At 38.6% G+C, this 20,366-nt stretch overlaps 1 protein-coding gene across 2 annotated transcripts in view; it reads right to left on the bottom strand.

Annotated features, from left to right (window-relative positions):
* LOC121853212 (retinol dehydrogenase 12-like) overlaps positions 1-20,366 on the bottom strand; it is a 111,932-nt gene that overhangs the window by 4,617 nt on the left and 86,949 nt on the right. Inside the window, exons 5-7 of one of the 2 annotated variants that reach the window (XR_006086276.1) lie at positions 8,366-8,485; positions 7,798-7,981; positions 7,178-7,305 (exon numbers count right to left, since the gene is read on the bottom strand). Coding sequence is in view for 1 of the 2 variants with exons in the window: in XM_042347204.1 (XP_042203138.1) it covers positions 7,798-7,981; positions 8,366-8,485 (304 nt within the window). In the remaining variant the exon portion in view is untranslated. The remainder of the gene's footprint in view (positions 1-7,177; positions 7,306-7,797; positions 7,982-8,365; positions 8,486-20,366) is intronic. The other variant, XM_042347204.1, reaches the window with a different exon arrangement.

Genomic DNA, 20,366 nt, shown 5'->3' with positions numbered 1-20,366 from the left:
GGGGGAGAGTTGGCTATAGAGTTATCAGGTCGGAAAAGAGGGAGTGCAAAAGTTATTATAGATGTTTTTGGTTAAGGACCAGAAGGATTTACTCGAAGAAGAATTAGTCAGCTCAGCGGTCTTTTTTTTTTCTTCATAAAACACCGCTTGGCAATAAGAAGAATAGCCTTACAGCGATTCCTAGAAGTAATGACAGAGGAGTGGGTATAAGGAGAAGAAGATAGTTTCATAACTTGATACGCTCTATCTCTCTCCCTACAAGCAAGAAAACAGGAGCGGTCAAAACATGAGTGTAAAGTGAAAGTTTTGGTAGAAGATGGGATAAATGCACTCATGCCACCCAGTACAACCCCAGCAATGCTGTCAGCACATACCAAGGCGTCCCGAATGGAAAAGCAACCAACATTCATCCCAGGGAAAGTCGGAAAATAATTTTCGCAAGGATTGCCAGTGTGCCCTCCGATAGTGCCATAGTTGGCGTTTAGAAGAGGGTGGGGGAGGTGATTGCGCACAATTTGATTATTATAAATAAGATTGTGATTAGAAGACCCTAAGGGGCGGAATTTGAGTATGAATAATGTGAGGAGTTAGCGATAAAATATAGATCGTCATTCAATTTATTAATTTCATTCTTTTATTAATTTATTTTATGCTTTACTAAAACTAATCAATAATGAAAAAATTTACTCAATACAGGGTCGTATACATAACTTATAAACATAATAATTGACAGTCAACAATCATTGAGAAGCATTGCAGCCAATCATCTTAAGATTTTCAAAGGTGCTGTCAGTCAGCCAACAGCACCTGGTGCTGAGGAGGCAAAGATAGTGGTTGTCCGAAGTTCAGGTCAATTCATTAGTTCATTATGAGAATAGACCAATAGAAAGAGGAGGGATCAACTGTGACGTCACTGGTCTTTCCTACCAGGCCAGGTGATTGTGTGAATAGAAAAATCAGGTATCAGCTCAACTATGACGTCACAATATGGTCAGTGTGGCAAACATAACCCCCGCCCCCGCAGGGTGGATAACCCGGGATACGGACAAAATCCCCACTGGACAAAAACCCCACCGGACATAAACCCTACCCTACCGGACAAAACCCCAACCTGACAAAACCCACAACGGACAAAATCTCCTCATAGTAAAAAATAAAACAAAATCTATTTAAAGTTTATAATAGCGAACATTGTGAAATGTATCCAAACACTGCTTAAGAAAAAAATATTAACGTTTTCAATAATTTTCTTACAAATCCACTTACTAAGACAATGAATGTATGGAACATTATGAAGTGTAGGTTATATGAACCTAGATAACTAACCTGCTTTCAATCTCCCACTGCATTTCCCACTTTTTAACTTTACATTCCTTCTACACATTCCTGCATCTTCAGAGCCGACGGCTCTCTTCTCTACATACTTACTCCTACAAATTTCTGAACTTCTTGGGGGTTGCAGAATTCGGATGCTTTCAATGCATGGCAGTGAACAGTGGCATCACCCACATGAAACTGACCTATATATACTGTTCATGAATATGATGTATTTCTTTGTGTATGAACCTCTGTCCTAAGTGGCAGTGAGAAGTGATACCACCTTCAGTGTCAAGATCTGACTGAATTACTCAGAATAGGCAAACTGTACTCCAAGCTTTGTCAATAAATTTGTTAAACTAAAACAATGTATGCCATTTTTGAATCGGGGACCCACTGCTGAATCAAGATTTCATTTCACTTCACAGAAGTTGGCTGGATTTGTTTCCTACAGTTCAAGGAGCTCATGACTTGCGGTCATCCTCTGATGTCGAGCCATAGCCCTGAGTTTCGGGGAACACATCATCAGCATAGGTAGTAGGCAGTAGGCTGCTGTCAATCAGGGAGGTACTACCGCCTGGGAAGATAATAGAAGCATAATGTGTTGTCTAATGGTAGACCCTGCTGCTATATGGCATCACAAAAAATGTGACCAAGTTCCAGGTTGCTGATCTGACTTTCTGCCTCATTTACACACAATTGCAGGGTCTCAATTGTTTCTCTTACTTGGACAACACAACATATATAATGTATATCGTTTCACTATTGATGTATTTTTTCGTTTTTGTTTTTATTTATGGTTATTATGATTAGTATTATTATTTTTATTATTTTTTTTATTAATTTGCCATTCATTTTATTAATTGTTGTAATAATAATAATAATAATAATAATAATAATAATAATAATAATAAATATTATTATTACTATTATTATTTTTATTATTTTTATTTTTATTATTTTTATTTTTATTTTATTATTATTATTATTATTATTATTATTATTATTATTATTATTATTATTATTATTATTATTATTATTATTATTATTATTATTATTATTTATTATTATATTTTTGCCCCCCAGGCCCTGATGTGGGTCAGTGAACTGTGCCCGGGTGGGCTAATCCCCGTAAAAAAAAAGAAGAAAAAAAGAAAAAAGAAGAAGGAACATCGTATTATGGCCATTCTCCACACTTCCGTGGGTTAGCCGTGAATACCTGATTGCAGCTCGTCATGCTGTGTGGTCTCTTGCTGTCTCTCTAGTCAGTTTCTTATACAGTATTTGAGGTAATTTCTTTCAACCTCTACTCATGTCTTTCTTTGGCCTACCCTTTCCTTTCCTCCCCATGCATCTCTCGACTCAATTGTTTCTCCTCCATTCTCCCCATTCTCTTTGCAGAACCTCACCAATACTCTTAATACCTAGCCGCCCAATTAGCTCTGAATACGGTTTATTATATTGCAGTGTCACATTACACATCCATCTTACCATTCTTATTTCAACTTGTTTAAGCCTACGTCTGTCATCCATTTTGACTGCCCATGTTTCACTGCCAAAACATCATACTTCTCATATCGGTTGCATAACTAATTCCTTTAAAGCGAAGAGATGGTTCGCTTGACACCAACAAATGCTTCAGCTCCCTAAACTTCTTCAAACTACTCCTATCTCGTGTAGGTGAGCTACTGTAGCTTCAGTACCACCGCCAGTATCGAATCATCATGTCACCCAGGTAACAGAACTCATTGACTCAGTCAAGGGATATATCCCGAATGCTGACTTTCTCCAGTCTTGCTAAGGCCACATAATTACCTACACTCTTGTGTACCCGCCTTCCACACTCACTGCACATAACTGACTCGCTGCCAACACCCCAGAATTATGATGAAATTTTGATTCGATGGTATCTCTTTGTTACAAGCAAACCAACTAACCAGATATCAAGGGAGTAGGCACTGGATCATCATCAGAGTGGGTGTTAATTTGACAGACCAAACTGAATGGTAGAAATGACGTCAATAAAATGGCCGCCATGCTGACTATAAGATTCAACGGATCTTTGATTTGCACAAATTTGTGTCATTTAGTTAGTGAGAATGTCATCTTTTATGTTTTGAGGGTCAAGGACTAAGAATATGACAATAAAAGTGTAATCTGGCCATGTATTGATCAAAAAAAAATACAAATAAAGTCAACTGCTCATCGAGATCACACATATACATCGGTATACAGGTAAACGTGTAATTTTACATACAAACACAAATTCAATCAGTTGTTATATTTCCAGTCGCCGCTTTATACACTAATATTTTTTAGTAGAATCTAACCCTGTATTAATCAACAAGAGCATCAAATAAAGTCAACTGGCTCATTCAGACCACACGTGTATGGAAATGAATATGTTTTATAACGTACAATCAAAGACAAAAGTCGTGTCGCTGTTTCGTCCGAAACATTATGCGAGCATATGTTTTCACCAAATTTCACGACACTACTTTTGTCTTTCATTGTACATCTACAAATTCAATGGCTTGACATGTTCCAAGTCACGTTATAATAAACTCTCATATTATCCATAGTATCTAAGCTGCCATTACTTGTGATGTCAATAATTTCCAGCCGTACTGCAGCAACCCACACAATCACACACGCATTCAAGGATACATATCTGTTGAAACTTAAAACATTTGCAGGCGGCAGGTTTGCATTTCTACTTGCAGCCACAAGCTTCTATCTCTACACATACAGCTGGTATGGCAGGTAGTGTCATCCATATGACTTGGAACCCATTTCCAGTTTCCTTCCATCGCCTCTGTTGATGATGGCGGTCCAGCATTTCTACGGTTGTTACAGTTGTCAACCCCCCAACCACATTTTTGCCTGGTAATTTGCTCTTGTGTAATGTAACATGAAGGCATCCTTCGTCGGTGGAAGATTATCTATCTCCTTTTCCCTTTCCGGAATAAGTCGAATCTTGCGCTGTTAACTAACACCAGCCTTGCAGTCAGGAGCAGAGTAAGGACGGCAGGCGAACTCTTTCCACATCCTCCAGTGAGTCATCATGCCTAACACCATTCATGAGGTGAAGATGTTTACTGAATACCTTCCAAACAAAGCGAAGGGAGATGTATCTGATCCAGTCAGGGCATGGAAACCCAATAAGTTATCTTTTACAGTGTTCGACAACTTCTTAGCTATCTCATGCACTGGATAGCAACGCCGATCATGGGCAGTTCCACTGATCATTCACATATTAGTCTCTCGAACGAAGTGGAGAAAGAGGAGGAAACTTCTGCATCTCTGTAAAATACCATTATGTACTGATATCCTGCCCTTGTAGCCTCGAGTTCATGGAGAATGATGCATGTATCCGCTTCTTTGTGATCTCATGATAGACTGGCCAAGGTACTGTGGATGAAGCTTCTTCAGGAGAAACAAAGCCTCCACCTACAACCAATTCATATCCAATGGGTACCTCCTGGTGTCGTCTTAACAGGTCATTGGACAGGAATGCAGCAAGATATGAACTGTGCCCAAACCTGTGGCAAGGGAACCTAACCATGACTAATTACCTTGCGAATTGGTCTCTTAGTCTACTGACTTCGTTTTACTCTTGTTTGGCTTTTAATGGAACTAGAACCAAGAAATCTGTCAAAGATAACATTTACTCTGGAAGCACCTCGACTGAAGTGTTCAAAAATCAGAATTAGCAAAAGTATCTGCATAATCGGAAAGTGATTTGCAGTTGGTTGGTTTCCCTAAGCTTTGAATCAGTGCATTCCCATCAATCAGTACTAAGGATGCCTATTCAGATCAACTTTCTTATTGAATTTCAATGTCTTGTCAGTCCTTGCGAGAGATAGTGGTAAGACTGACAGTTTTTGCTTGAGAATATGTGACATGTCTACACCTCGTCCTCTATCTTGAACATTAATTAGTCTCTGTAAAAGACGTCTGTCAACTTTAATGAGTTTCTTGCAACTTGAAGTAGTGTTCACCGCACAGTCATATAGCCTTGTAAAGGTTTTAGAAATGCATTTTGTAATGCGTGAAAGAATGGTACTGTTTTCTCATTTAAGCGAGTTTTCACATGTTCGGTCACTTGGTTAATTCGATCCACGTGACTTTGCTGTCAAAGAGCTATCTGAATCTCATCAGTTGCTGCGTCATTCGTGGTCAAGGAAATCAACAGTCTGTCAAAGGCTGTAATTCTAGTACTCTCAGTGCAGACTGCAAAGACGCCAGACCTTTTGAACTGTTCAATATGGCTTTTGACGTCTGCTTCATCACGGCTTACTTTAGATGGAAAACCATTTTTCCCCAGTGGATATAGATTTATCATCTTCAACGCCGAGCAGATTTCTGTAGCTTCTAATATGACAGATCTTTCACCCCATGTGACACCAAACCTATCACGTGCTGTGCCTGTCCTTGTAATCCCAGTGACATATTATTGTTCAGATACCATGATATTTCCACATATGAGTTAGAGAATAACACTAGCTATTTCATTATTATCACAGACCAAGAATACCTTAATTCTGTAATTATGTAATCGTTGTTGAGAAAGAGAGAATAAAACAAATATTTTGTCGTGATATGGTCCGGTGCGATCGCCATTTTGTTTCGTCATTTTGAACACAAATATGGCAACCGACGAACTGACATCCACTCATGTGACATTGACCCATATATGTAGAATATGTCAAGCTGGTTTGTTTACTTTGAACAAAGAGATGCCATCGCATGGCTGGCTGATTACCACGGGTCCCTCACCCACGCAACAAATCATTCATATCGTTTTAGGCATATTTTCACTTCACTCCATCCTTCCGCTTTTAAAATTTATAGAGTGCCTCCTCAATACTATCTGATATCAGCACTAAATCGTCAGTTTACAACAACTCCCAGGCCAAGTCAGTCCCAAAATCTCATGATAGTGGTTCGCGCACCATGATAAACATAAGGGGCTCAAGAGAGGCCCTTGACGAACCCCTACCCTTTCCTCAAATTATTCCCTGTTCTCAACATTTACTTTCTCAACTGTTCCTTAGTCCTTAAACAATGCCACAACTACTCTAATAAGACCCTCCTCCACCCCTAACTTTCGCACTGGCCACTGTACTACTTCACCTGGTATCTTGTCAAATGCCTTCTCTAAGTCTACCAACACAAAGTACAGCATCTCTCCTTCTCTAGATATTTCTATGCACAATAATATTACCACTTTAATTTTACTACTTGTCATTAACCCAGATTGCACTTCTTTAACCCCTAAGCCTCAGTTCACGCAATATGATGTATGCTTATAGGCTTCGGCTCACACCATACGATGTTTTGTAATTTTGCAGTACTGTTTGAATCACCACGCGGGCTTGGCTAGATTATGTTACCAAGTAAGTATTTATCTTTGAATTATTCACACTTGCGAGCCTCCCAGTCTCTGTTTTCAGTAGTTTCTCTGTTTTTGTGATGTAGAGATCTTGCCCTTTGAATTCACCATCATGTTTCTATCCCCAACCCCCAAGCACAAGACAGCGTAGAAAGAGACTTTTGACCATCAGCAGATTCGTGATAAATTACTGGAAGCAGTAAGTATAATTGTAAATAGTAATAACATAAGAAAATAAATGTCCTGTACCTCACTAATACTGCCTATAAATCAGTGTTTATTACCTCGTACTACCAACCTCACCCCATTTCACGCCTATTCTCGACTGTGCCTAGCCACTGTGATGCCAACCTGGGGTAAGAACATGCAGTTCCTAACTATTTATATCGTACAAACTGATGCATGATACATTATCAGTTTGTACGATAAACAATTTATTTATTTTTATTTATTTTTCTTATTTACCTGATATAGCTACGGGGTGTTCCTACCGTAGGACGGTGATTGGGGGTTAATGTCCACTTGTTAATTTCTTGATTACATTTTAAACAACTTTCATAGCATGATCCAACAGCTTCAGGCCCTTGTAGAGTCTGTAATTAAGTGTTATCACGTTTTACCATCTTGTAGAAATCTTAGACTTCTCCAATTGTTCATGGATGATAGTTACAACGATTTTAAGTAAAATGACAACCTCATTAGTTATTTCATCGACTTAAATACCCTGGTCTGCCATAATCAAGCTTTCGAATGTTTATACAGTTGCCTCATCGGTGGCAACTGAAGGCCGTCCTGACCTGCAGTCATCCTCATGTCCGAATTCCTTGACCCAGTTTATTTGGAGACAGAGGGGCCATCTGTGTCAAACACTCATGTGCTGCACAACCATCCGTTGTTAGGAATTTCATAACACTCTGATACCCAACTTTGCCAAAATCTGCAATTTTCTAAGACACTCACTCTGAATCAAAAAATTGAATAAAATATGTGAAATTAACTGAAACAAACACCTAAGTATTCACATCTATGTTATAAAAAATTATAGCCCTTTTATTGCACCCAAAGGAAATAAAATATAAACAAACCTGTAGTAGTAAGGTTCCTCTTGGTTAGCTTCCAGTGCACAGTGAAGTGTGGTTTGTATACCTTCAACAGTATTTTTTCCTATTATGGCATACAAATCAGTGGCTGACAAATTCCCTATAATGTGACGACCTAAATTTGATTGTACTGCCCCTGGGTGGACAGCAAACACCTGGATGTTCGTCTCTGTAAAAAAAGAATTAAAGTTCCACGAATTTGGGATTAATTGAGCCCAATCCTAAAATTATTGTAATAAGTCCCAGATAAAAAAAAACACAATGAAAGTTTGTTCATTACACGTATTATTACAGCTTACACTTTTAGGAGCTTTTAACATCACTGAGACAAAGTACAGCTTGTTAGAATATGGAAAGGTAAATAATTGATTAAAAGTATGTACTGTATTCCATTTCAATGTAAGTATCTATTCATTAAACTCCCAAGTATCTGTCAACATATTTAATGACGTTGCTTTCTCTGTTGAAGGTGGAATACTGAGATTTAAGCAACTTTTAATTTATATTTTCAAGTATTTGCGATCGGAAGAAAATAAAGTGAAGAAAAATTTACCTTTAACTTTTTGTGCAAGTTGGCGAGTGAAAAGAACATTGGCTAGCTTGCTGTTAGCATATGCTTGAACACGGTCATATCCTTTCTTGTAGTCCCAGTCATCAAATGGAATGATACCCACTGCAATGAAAATGATTGTTTTATTATTGTATTAAGATTAAGATACATTTCTTTTTCAAAGATGAAAGTGATATTGCTGTAGGCCCTGTGACTCATTAGGGTCAGTTAGTATACAATTCACTAACACTAAACATTTGGTATGTCAGGAGACAGCACTAGAGCCAGAATTGCAATCTACTATCTTCTTTCTCAACTAATAAATTAAATATACTGTATACTGAATCTTGGTCAGGTCGTCGGTTAGCTGAGGGATTTGATCAGGTAATTGTTGGGGGCGAATACTATTTCCACCCAGCCAGTATGGTTTGCGATACAAACACAAGAGGGACAGTGGGTCCCATTGGCTAAACGATCCATAAGGGACTGTGCAGATCCAACATCCAGTACATTAAGCCTTCGGTACACACTAAGGCAGTGTAGCTGGTACTGCACTTTACTGGCTTCACTTTACCATTCATAGCTAAGTTAACTGAGGGTATAGTATATAGAAAAACCACCCATTCAGGAGGTTACATAAATTTCTTTTGCAACCACTCGGTCCAAGTGAGAAGAAGTATTGCGCCAGGACTTTTTCAGAAATTCCTCTGGATTTGTAGCCCTCAACATCTGGATAAGGAAATTTGCAGTCAAACTTCACTGAAGAAAACTTGAATACCCCAGTTCTTTTTTAGTTAAGGCGCGCTGAGTATGGCTAAAAAAAAATATTACCTTGCTTCCATAATTCATAAACACTGTCACCAAAAACTTTAAACAATACCTTACAATCAACCCACAAACTCTTGTTAAACAAGTTACTCAAAGAACAAATCAATAAAGTTTTTTGTTTCGCCATCAATATTTGTTAACTCTTCGTTGGGGAGTGGTATTAAAAGAATGAGAATAAAGTTTGTTTTAATTGAAAAAATCAAAATTTCATCTCTAAAGAACAATGGCCCCCTGAATTAATTAGTAAACATGAATTACAAAATTAAAATACTTTTTATATCTTAAGAACCGGTAAAATAAAATAACAGAACATAAAGTGAGCATTACTATGATAATCATCAAGTTACGAAGCAATAACAGTGTTCATACATAATTATATTAAGCAACAATGACTGCTTCAACAAGTGGTCACATTTATTCGTCTAAAATTTTCTTAATAAACGAGAAATGGCAAACACACCATCTAAATTAACGAAAGTAACTAAGTAACCAGCAGTGAATGAAAGGTTCAGCGTTAAAGAAATTCAATAGAATAAAAATACTAAAGTAAATGATTAAGAAGTTATTACATGCAAATAAAGGAGTGGTGTGGGTATGAATGGCCTTAGATATAAAGTACAAAATTATTCTGGCAGGTGCAGCTGAGGTATGCGAGTACAAGAGGCTAGCAATGCAAAACAAGAACAAATATATAGCATGTTACAAGTAGATGAAAAGTACAGCCAGCGGACATCTCTGTAATGTAAAGGAAATCCAGAGGTTGGATTTACTTGTATATATTCTTTAGACATTTCCGAAAAAAAAACAGCAACGTTCAACTATAGTGACATCGATTGGAAGAATGCACTTACATTAAATGACCTTAATGATCCTGCAACTCTATTTATAGAAATACTGAAAGACAACTTTCTATTCCAACATGTTAAAGATCCAACTCACTATAGAATGGAACAATCGCCAAAACTGTTGGATTTCATCATAACTAATGAAGAGGGCATTTGAACTCCAGTTGGCACTAACCATCACTCAATGTTGTCCTTCAGATTTAACTGTTATTTGATATATGATGAGAGCAGATATTACAATGGCGATTACGACAGGATGAGGGACGAATTAATGGGTATTCACTGGCCTGATTCATTGAGAAATAGGAACATGGATACTGTACTACCTTGAATATCATAGACTATAAAGTGAACTATATGACTGATAAATATATACCCAAGATCAAATCCACTGGCTTCAGGACTAAAAGGAGGCCGCTATACGTAAACTATGCAGCCGTTGAAAAGGGCAAAACAATCTCAGAATTTCAAAAGATGGGTCGCAACAAATAATGAGCATGGCAGAAGGATGTATGCTAGGGTCGGAAACCAAGCTAAGTAAGAACGCAGAAGAGCTAAAAAAGATTTCCAGAGGCATATTGCAAACAAGGCTTAAGGCTTTCTACCGTCACGCAAAAGTGAATTTAAAGACCCGTGTGGGCGTCTCAGATCTGAGACTTGAAGTTGGTAGTTACTCAGACTCAGATTAGGACAAAGTGGAGACGTTAAATATGATTTTTTCCTCAGTGTTCACAAGAGAGGATGCGAACAACCTCCCTGCGTTTGTTGAAAGACGATTTGACACAGCATTGACGCACATCGATTTCTCAGATGAGTGTACAGTATTAGAGAGAGTTGTGCAATGACCCTTCTGAGCCACATAAAATCCTGTTCTGCAGATGCATGGACCAGCAAAAGGTCCCCAACGACTGGAAAATGACATATGCGAGTTCTATATTCAAAGAGGGAGATAACCACTGCACAAATAATTATAGGCCCCTGAGTTTTACCAGCATAGTGCTTAAAGTACTAGAGAGCATCATATGAGATGCTATGATGGACCATATGGTACGAAACAACCCAGTAAAGGAACGCCAACATGGTTGCACGCATGGTCGCTCGTGCTTGAAGCAATTACTCAAAGTGCTGGATGTGTGACCCAGATCCTGGAGCGTGGTGACAATAACGATAATAGATAATACGTACACGATGATAAGTTATTCAAGAAAATTAAGAACCAAACGAAATTTAAAACTCTACAGGAAGATTTATGTTAGCTTCAGAAATGGTCAAAGGAATGGCTGTCTAGATACAATGTCATAAAATGCAAAAGGATGCACCAAGGCCACACCAACAATAAGGAGGTGTACCACATGTCCCAACGGGATGAAGAAATATTTACCGTGACCCTGTGAAAAGGACCGGGGTGTTTTTGTTGACAACAAACTAACGTGTTCGACCATTGTGTGAGGAAGGTAAGTAAATTAAATAAGTAAGTCTTAGAAAAAGAGCTCTCACACACCTCGACTGTCCATCCCTCATAACGCTCTTTAAAACCGATGTACTTTACCGTTTGGAAATCTGCCAGGTTCCCAAGATATGCTAGATAGTGTCAGTTGATTGAAAATGTCCAAAGGAAGGACACCAAACAGGCACCTCAGGTACCCAGCAACGGATGCCTTAATAGAAGTCTATAAATACCTCAGAGGACATTACTCAGTCCAGTGTTCATACCTGGAACTAGCAGATGCTAGTTCATTCGGGTCACAGCTTAATATTGAAGAATCCACAAGTTAAAAAAATGTCAGGGCAAACTTTTTTGGAACAACCTGCAAGAGAGTGTTGTGACGGCACCGAGTGTGAACTCATTCAAGGACAGACTTGACCAATAAAGGCGCAGGTACAGATACATAATGGGACCAGTGTGAACTGGCTCTTAAACGTTGATTCTTGATGAGTTAATGGGGGCTGGAACATGTAAAAAGTATGTAGGGCTTTTAGTAGCGAAAACCCAACTCTCTTTTCTTTATTTATTAGGAAAATATATTATTTACAGTTCCATAATTATATCACCATAACTTAACCACTCTAGTTATGAGTGTTAAATGAGGACAGAGGCTAACTTAAATAGCTCTGATAAGTACGTCCTGTCGATGTGAGAGTTTGAGTGAGAATGCCCCCAGTGTAGCCGGCTTCTATTACCTGACCTAGCATTTTAGGGTCCCGCCTCAAGGGTAGAACTTACCCTTCACGTGATGTGACCATGTCACCTCTTAGCTAGTGGAAAGTTACTGGGGGAGATATGATTAAATAAGCTGAATGCACTGCCCCACATTTATATAAAGATTAAGAGGCTAATACATCGCTCGGTCACCACCTTCCGAGCTTCCACAAAGAATTAATTAGTCTCGCAGAATACATCCCATACGTAAACCTAACCATGTTACAACCATATGTGGAGGCACTAAACAGGGGACTCTGGAACCTTAGGTTCACTAATTACTGGGGTCCTAAACTTAAGTGTCTTACGGGATAGTATATTATGTACAATGGTCAACTTGGAAGATACTGACTTCTAGTAACAAAATAAAAATATCACCACCAGTGAGAATGGTTAAACTAGGAATAGCAAATCCTCGTGCAAAATATAATGGCAAATGATCTTCTAAATTAGGAACTGTGACTCTTTCAAGTAAGAAATAACTTTTAACTTCTCTGAGACAATATTGAGTTTACTAATAGTTAAATTACGAACTTGATGCAGTTGAATTAAATCTGAAGAAAGACTTAAATTCAATGCAATATGCTGATGAGAAGGCAAGGTCTTCAACGAACTACAAGTTATTTCACAGCAACCCGGAGCCTAATAATAATCTTTCACAGCTAACTGTTTATCATCATCTTGGCACTTTAAAATGACGTTAGTTTCATCAGGAAAGAAAAAATACTGCACAGTATGCACACGTCCAAGAAACTGGGTTTTTTCTATAAATCTGTGTATAACTACATTGTGTTAGCACTGTGTGTACGTTAGTTTGTATGAGTGTCAATTCACATATTACTTCTGCAGCAGGTATAAATGCGAATACTTAGGCTGGACATACGTGTAAGTGTAAATGTGACGATTTACACCGTGATAGTACCCTAGGATCATCCAATGCTAACAAGGAGTAATCTTCATCAATTAGAAAAATCTCTTTTGGTCTATCCAGATTGAACAGTGAGTCATTAAAATACCAAGGAAAGGGTTCCAAATGCCATGCATTAAATTTGCGTTGCCCTAGCATAGGTATGTGGATAAGAATTGGGTTGTGCATGAGAGTGGACTCCAACAGAGGGTAATAATATTCTACCTCATGATCTGTGAAAATTGGAGTTAAATGATAAGTCGTCTTTGCTATTTTTAATGCTTCAAGAAGAGTCTTCACAGGCACAAGCTTTGAATCCACTCGTCCTAACCCTGCATCCACGATACTTGCAATTAGTTCATTTTTTTTATTAATTACAGCTTGAACTGAACTTTCCGCAACATGTAAATACTCAGAAAATTAAAGGAGCCTCTCCAACGTAGGGACGGAATTCATAAAATTATAAACAACCCTACATAAATGGTTAGACACAGAAATAATCGCATTAACTTTTGATTCAAAGGCATTAATTGCTTATAGTGCGATTTTGTTTAAGATTTGCTTGGTCGACTATGTTCATGCGGTCTCCTAGTTTAGCTACATCCTCGGCAGTCGCAGTGCTAAATAGAGTGCTTTGTATATGACCAACAAAATTAAACAATCATCGCTTTCTTCACATTTGGGAACGCACTGCCTTTACAAGATCATTCTGAGACGAAGTAGCTGAGGATTAACAGTTTGTGATACCATTGTCGAAGTGTAAGGATTCTCACGGAGATCATCAAGGATGGTCATAGCCGGCTGCAGTTGCGTATCAATGGACTCCATCTGGCGTGGAAGCTTGAGCAGTCCTTGCAACTCATACTTTTGTTCATCACGTCTTCACTAATGAGAACGCGTCCTAGGGGTGCGGCAAGCGCACCTGGTTTAAGGACTTCCCGGACATTTCCATCAACACAGAGGTGCCACAAAGGAGTAGAAGCATTGCAACGATGATTCAAGCCATTCTGTAAAAGTTCAATGTAACTTAATGTTGTTTTGCAGAACGAATTTTTAATCGATAATCGTCAGTCACACTGGGTGTGTGTACTGTTTGAAAAGATGTGTCTATGGCATCATTACCATTCATGGGTAATAAATCTGGATGGCCTTTTTTAAGTCGATCCGCAAGCACAACCTCGGCAGCTTGTGCAATTGGCTTCCAAATTTTATATTTGTTGACAACTTCTTTGATGATAATGCGGAATGGGCCATCAAATTTGACCGAAAATTTAGATTTCCTTTCAGGTTCTCGCATCATAACAGCATCGTCTATTTCTAGCATGACAGGATTAGCTGTTTATGTTGCATAAAAACCATTTCGGAGCATGACGGTGTTAAATGTTTCTGTGCTTTACCATGAATATCTGTGAAAACGCTGATCTGTTTTGTAGCGAAATCATCCACATTATAGACAGGGCATGGCTTGTCTCTAAGTACGCCATAAGGTAGACTTTTGTCTATGCCATAAACAATATAATAGGGTGACTTGCCGGTAGAGCTATTGATCGACCCATTAATAGATGCGGCAACTTGCAGTAACCAATCCTCCCAAGTGTGTTGCATCGTGGAACAATGTTATAACCGTTTCACACAACGTATCAGGTACAACGATTTGTGTAACAATACCCTCAATTGTCTTCTTGGAGTGATGGAGTATGTTATGTTTTAATTCAAACTGACAGAGCGGAAGAGTTAACTTTGGAAGAAAAACTTCCTCCCCCGACTCAAGATCACAAATGACTGCAGACTACAATGGTTTGAGTTGTTGTTCATTCTCTAATTGCGAAAGAGTGAACGTAGATACAGGCATAACTGGTGCTATGTTTCTAGACAAAGCGTCGGCGACGACATTCGCTCTTCCCGGTAAATACTTGAACTCGAGGTTGTATTCTTGAATGGTCAAATACCAGCGTGTTAATCTGCCTGAAAGATTTTTGCCATGGGACAGCTCTGTTAGTGTCGCATGATCCGTAAAAACGTCTGTTTTACAACGAAATATTATGTCTTTAAATTCTTCAGTGCCCAAACAGCTAAAATTTCTATATGCGTTACTGAATAACATGTTTCGGCATCATTAAGTTTACGACTTGCAAAAGCAATTACTCAAAATTTTCCTCCTGAGTCCAACTGCATCAGTACAGCTCCGATTCCTTGTCCAGAGGCGTCGGTACACAGAGTAAATTCTTGAAAGTAATCAGGAAATGCTAAAACAGGGGCATTGGTATGTGCTGTCTACAATGCAATAAAACTATCTCCGTATTCAGCATTCCATACAAAAATTGCATCCTTCCTAAGTAACTTAGTCAAGGGTGAAGCTAATGTCGCATAGCCTGTAATAAGAGAACGATAATATCCAGATAAACCAAGAAAACTACACACCTTATCAACAGTTGTAGGACGTGGGAACTGAACAACAGCATTAACTTTATCATCAACTGTATGAATACCGTCACAGTCAGCTACATGACCAAGGAAATAGATTCTGGATTTTAAAAACTCACATTTAGAAAGTTTGACTTTCAGTCCTGCTGTAGAAAGTTTTCGTAAAACTACACGTAGTTTGGCAAGATGAGTATCTACATCCTTGCTGACTACGATGAGATCATCTTAGCAGACACATACTGTGGAACCTATCAACCCGGCAAACAAAGTGTTGATCATCCTTTAAAAAGTCAGTGGGGTATTTCTGAGACTGAAAGGCTTCCATTGAAATTCAAAATGGCTCAAGGGAGTACTAAAAGCAGTAACCTCTCGCGATTTCTCATCTCGTGGTATCTGCCAATATCCGCAAAGCAAATCTAAATTGCTAAAAACAGCGTTATCCTTGCATATGGATTGTAAAATATCACTCATGACAGGAATAGGAAACCTATTTGGGTTAGCATTTTCATTGATGCGCCTAAAATCAATAACTGGGAGCCAACTGCCATCTTTCTTTGGGACTAAAAACAAAGGGCTATTGAAAGGATATTTAGAATGTGTGATAACCTTCTCCTCTAATATATCCTGAACCATGTCCTGAACTACAGCGCACTGGCCATGTGGTAGTCGGTAAGCTGGTATGCAAATTGGATTCGTGCCCTTTTTTAAGGATATGTGATGTGAGGTTAGGTCTGTGTGCCCTAACTGTTCTCCTGGTAAAGCTACAATGTTTCTGTAGTCGGCAAGCAACTCTAAGAGTCTAGTCTTGCCTTGAGGATGATCAATCACCTTAACATGTGGTGATATTTGATCTATCCTCTCCTGTCAGGTTTGTTTAAGTTGAGAAGAAACACTACCAATTGGGAATTGCATAGGCTGCTGTGCAACATGTTTATGATATACTAGGAAATCACACAAATAACATGCCTTTTCCAATATTCTTTAGAGCGCCTCTTCTGTTAAGAACTAGTACGTCTGCTAAACCACCAGGTCGAATCGTGCTCAAGGTAGATTCACACGATAAGCCTTTAACCTTACATGTTTCCGTAAGACATACTACATTAGCCTCCGTGTACACGTCAGGTAAAATAATAGTGGCTGTGGTGATTTCCTCTTTCTGAAAGTGGAGAGTACCCGTTAACACTGCAGTTACAATCTTTCAACTTTTGCTGCTATAGTCACGCTGGGGAAGTGAGTCTGTGAGGTCTTGAACTCGCTTTGACTCGTTATCCGCCTTCCTCGTAGTAGGCATGGTGGATAACACTTTCAACCATGCGTAAAGCAACGGTACAGAATTGCTCATAGCATTGTAGGAAACACCATTAATTGTGACAGAATAATTATTTGGATGAACATCTATCAGATTAGTTCTAAGAGTTGGTAGACCTATTATCCCGTCAACTGTTAAATTAAAATCTCGGACTACATTAAAATCTGCATAATTGAAACACCACGTCTAGAAATGGGTAGAGGTATTGGTTACCATCGCTGCAATGTTCAGCTGCGTACAGAAAATTCCTTCGAGATCGGTGTCAGTAGGTCGAAATTAAAATTCTCGGTGAGGGGATCTACGTTGTAGCACTTGATACGATGCCAAAGCTAATACATTTGCACATGCACCCGTATCAATATCCAAAGCCAGCTTCACTGACCCAACTCTCGCTGGAAAGGACAACACTTCCGCTTTGTTGAGTGCCGCTATTAACGAGGCTGAACAGAAGTACTATTGTGTGCATCCTTCGTCGTTCTGGCACTGGCGCTGGTCTTCCCCGACTTCTTGTAATAACTATGACGCGCTGTACGCTGTTGCGTTACCTGGGGTGATCCTTAGTCTATGATCCGAACTCTTTGCATAATTGCACAATGATCTGTGTTGTGAGAAGCAGAATGGTGGTACTCACACCACATATCAGCTTTATATACTGTCACAGACGTAGTCCTTGCAGCCTCTGAATACGTCTTGGGTGGTCCATGTCTCTGCCGTGGGTTGGTGGTTCTTGACACCACCACGCTGGAGCTGCTAACAAAAGTCAACTGTCTGACCTTTAGTCTTGCAATGGGTACAAAGTAAAGTTTGCTTAACTTTGTTACCTGAGTTCTTTGGAACTCGTTCTTGCATTGGTGCTACAGGTATATTTGTCCTAGCTAGTGGAGTACAGGATGCCTTAGGAGCAATTTTACTTGCGTACTCTATGATCAAATCAGTTGGTGCATACTCATTATCCTGTGCACGACAATATGTAGTCACGTACTGTCACAAGAAAACTAATTAGTTCAATCAATTGCACAACATTTCGTTATGACATATTTTCATTATCATCAAACCAGGGCTCTCCACCAAAATTAGCAATAATGCCTTGACAGACATCACCAGCAATGGCGACACTCTTCAGCGGACTTCCTGCGTGAACCACACGTGTCATACGGTCAATCCACCAAAACATCCAATGTAAATGTCCTTGCTGTGTCCCGGACTCAAAAATACCAATTAGTGCCTTTTTGACGTTTTCTTACGTAGGACCAGCAAGACCACTTGCGTCTAAGTACTCACTTGCAATTCTACCTTGTTTGATATGAGAGCGGACAAAACTTTCCTCCCGTCATCACCTGTTATGTTCACGTTTTTCATAGTGTCTGTAGATATATGAGACGAATATTGCTGTAATATGTAACTCTGTACTATTTACCATTATTTATTCAGGTCTCTGTATTATATGTTATAATCATACTCCCTTTTGTCACTTGAATGTTAGTTCAGACTTTGGGCACATGAGCGCTGTACGCGCATGCGCAGATAGAGATACCCGGAGAGATTCCAAGACAGGACGCTGTTCCCCCTGTCTAACTCCTTTTGTGTGTTTGTCCCAGAAATAGAACTTACGGACTTGACATCAGTGTGTTTCCTTTACCCCTGATTGTAAAGATCACCTGAGTCTCCCACAGTGTCCTCACATGCTCATATAAATTTAGTCATCTTCCTGCCGTAAAATCGCGAACGTGGTCGCCACGCGGTAACACCTGAATAACAATTAGAAGGGTTAGTTGGCATGCCGGTGTTGGAAGTATCGCCACGCTATACAACTTAGTCCTAACTGAAAGATCAATTAATGCGGGAGGTAATGAAAAATTTTCTGACACTGTCTTTCTGTGTAGGGTAAGAAAGAACCTGCCCGTAGTCAGGCGACGTATTGTGCTTATTACCTGGCCTTAGGGTTCTACGGTTTAAATCGTCAAATGATCAATCTATTAAATCTTCACTTCTCCTGATAGAAGTGTCTAGCTGGAACTGCGCCTGTGTTTCGTGTAAATCTAGTGAATATATTTGTTCAGTATTGACATTAATACCATCAGCAATATCTGAATCGTTTTTATAATGCTCCGCCAATTTCGTAATATCTGAACACGATAACTTAAAAAAATCATCCATTACTACTTCAATGGATAGCATAAAAAATTTTATCTTAAAAATTCTCTTGCATTCTATTTACAGTAAATAAATTTACAAGTATAATGAATAAATTATCAGCAAATGAACAAGATAAAATTAATACTGGACTGTAATTACTTCAGTATCTCTCTCTCTCTCATATATATATATATATATATATATATATATATATATATATATATATATATATATATATATATATATATATATATATATATATATATATATATATATATATATATATATATACATATATATAAATATAAATATATATATATATATATATATATATATATATATATATATATATATATATATATAAATAAGGTCACGGTCAGTAGGTCAATGTCCCTCTTGTTGATCATCGATCAGTTGGCGTCTGCGTTGCGTAGCACCTGATTGAAGCTTCAAAATGGCGCCGGTTAAGTCCACTTCGATGACGGGGAGTCGACTAGTTGCTAAAACGCTGAAGAAGCACTGGTGAGTTGATGGGTTCACTGGGGACGTCTACCACGGTTGAGTGTCAGTTTGCTTCTGTGTGATACAGACCTATGGTTTTTCTGTTTATATGGAATTTGTTGGTTACACACTGGAAGTGCACAGTGTGCAGTCACGAACAGCCCAAACACTCAGTTTAAACAACTTGTGATGTCTAAATGGTGCAAGGTCTAAGTGTTGCATCACCTTGAAGCACATAGTATGTGTCAACACTGTAAGAACCAATGGGGCTGTCAGTGGGGGTATGTCTTTAAAGGCGATAATGTACTCACTAAAACAGAGCAAAAGAAAACAAGTCACTTGGGTCACTTCCTGGAGACAATGAACGAAGGATTTCTTAAATCTAATGGTGAATGCTGATGACACAAATTCTTCTGTCACACCACGACTGATTTGCAGCTTGCCATACAGGGGTGTTGCCACAATATGTAAAAGTAATCAATAAATTATTTAGTAATTGTTAATAGGAAAAAAATGTACATCATCTTGGATAACAAAATGGAAATCACTTAACGTATAACGTCTCACTACGGTGTTATCTTTTTTTTTTTTTTTTTGTAAAATACTTATAAGAACATAAGAATGGAAGAAACTGCAGTGGGCCTATTGACCCATACGGGGCAGTCCCGTTTATACCCAACCCCTATTGCTCATATAAGCATCCAACCTATGTTTGAAGCTATTCAGCGTATTCGAGTTAATGATGATATTTGGTAACTTGTTCCACTCATCCACTACTCTGTTTCCAAACCAGTGTTTACCAATTTCACCCAGAAATCTAAATTTGTCTAATTTAAAACCATTGTTACGAGTTC

The sequence above is a fragment of the Homarus americanus genome, unplaced genomic scaffold (genome assembly GCF_018991925.1).
Source record: "Homarus americanus isolate GMGI-L3 unplaced genomic scaffold, GMGI_Hamer_2.0 scaffold32871, whole genome shotgun sequence".
Taxonomy (NCBI): domain Eukaryota; kingdom Metazoa; phylum Arthropoda; class Malacostraca; order Decapoda; family Nephropidae; genus Homarus; species Homarus americanus.
This window is presented reverse-complemented; position numbering and strand designations above follow the sequence as displayed.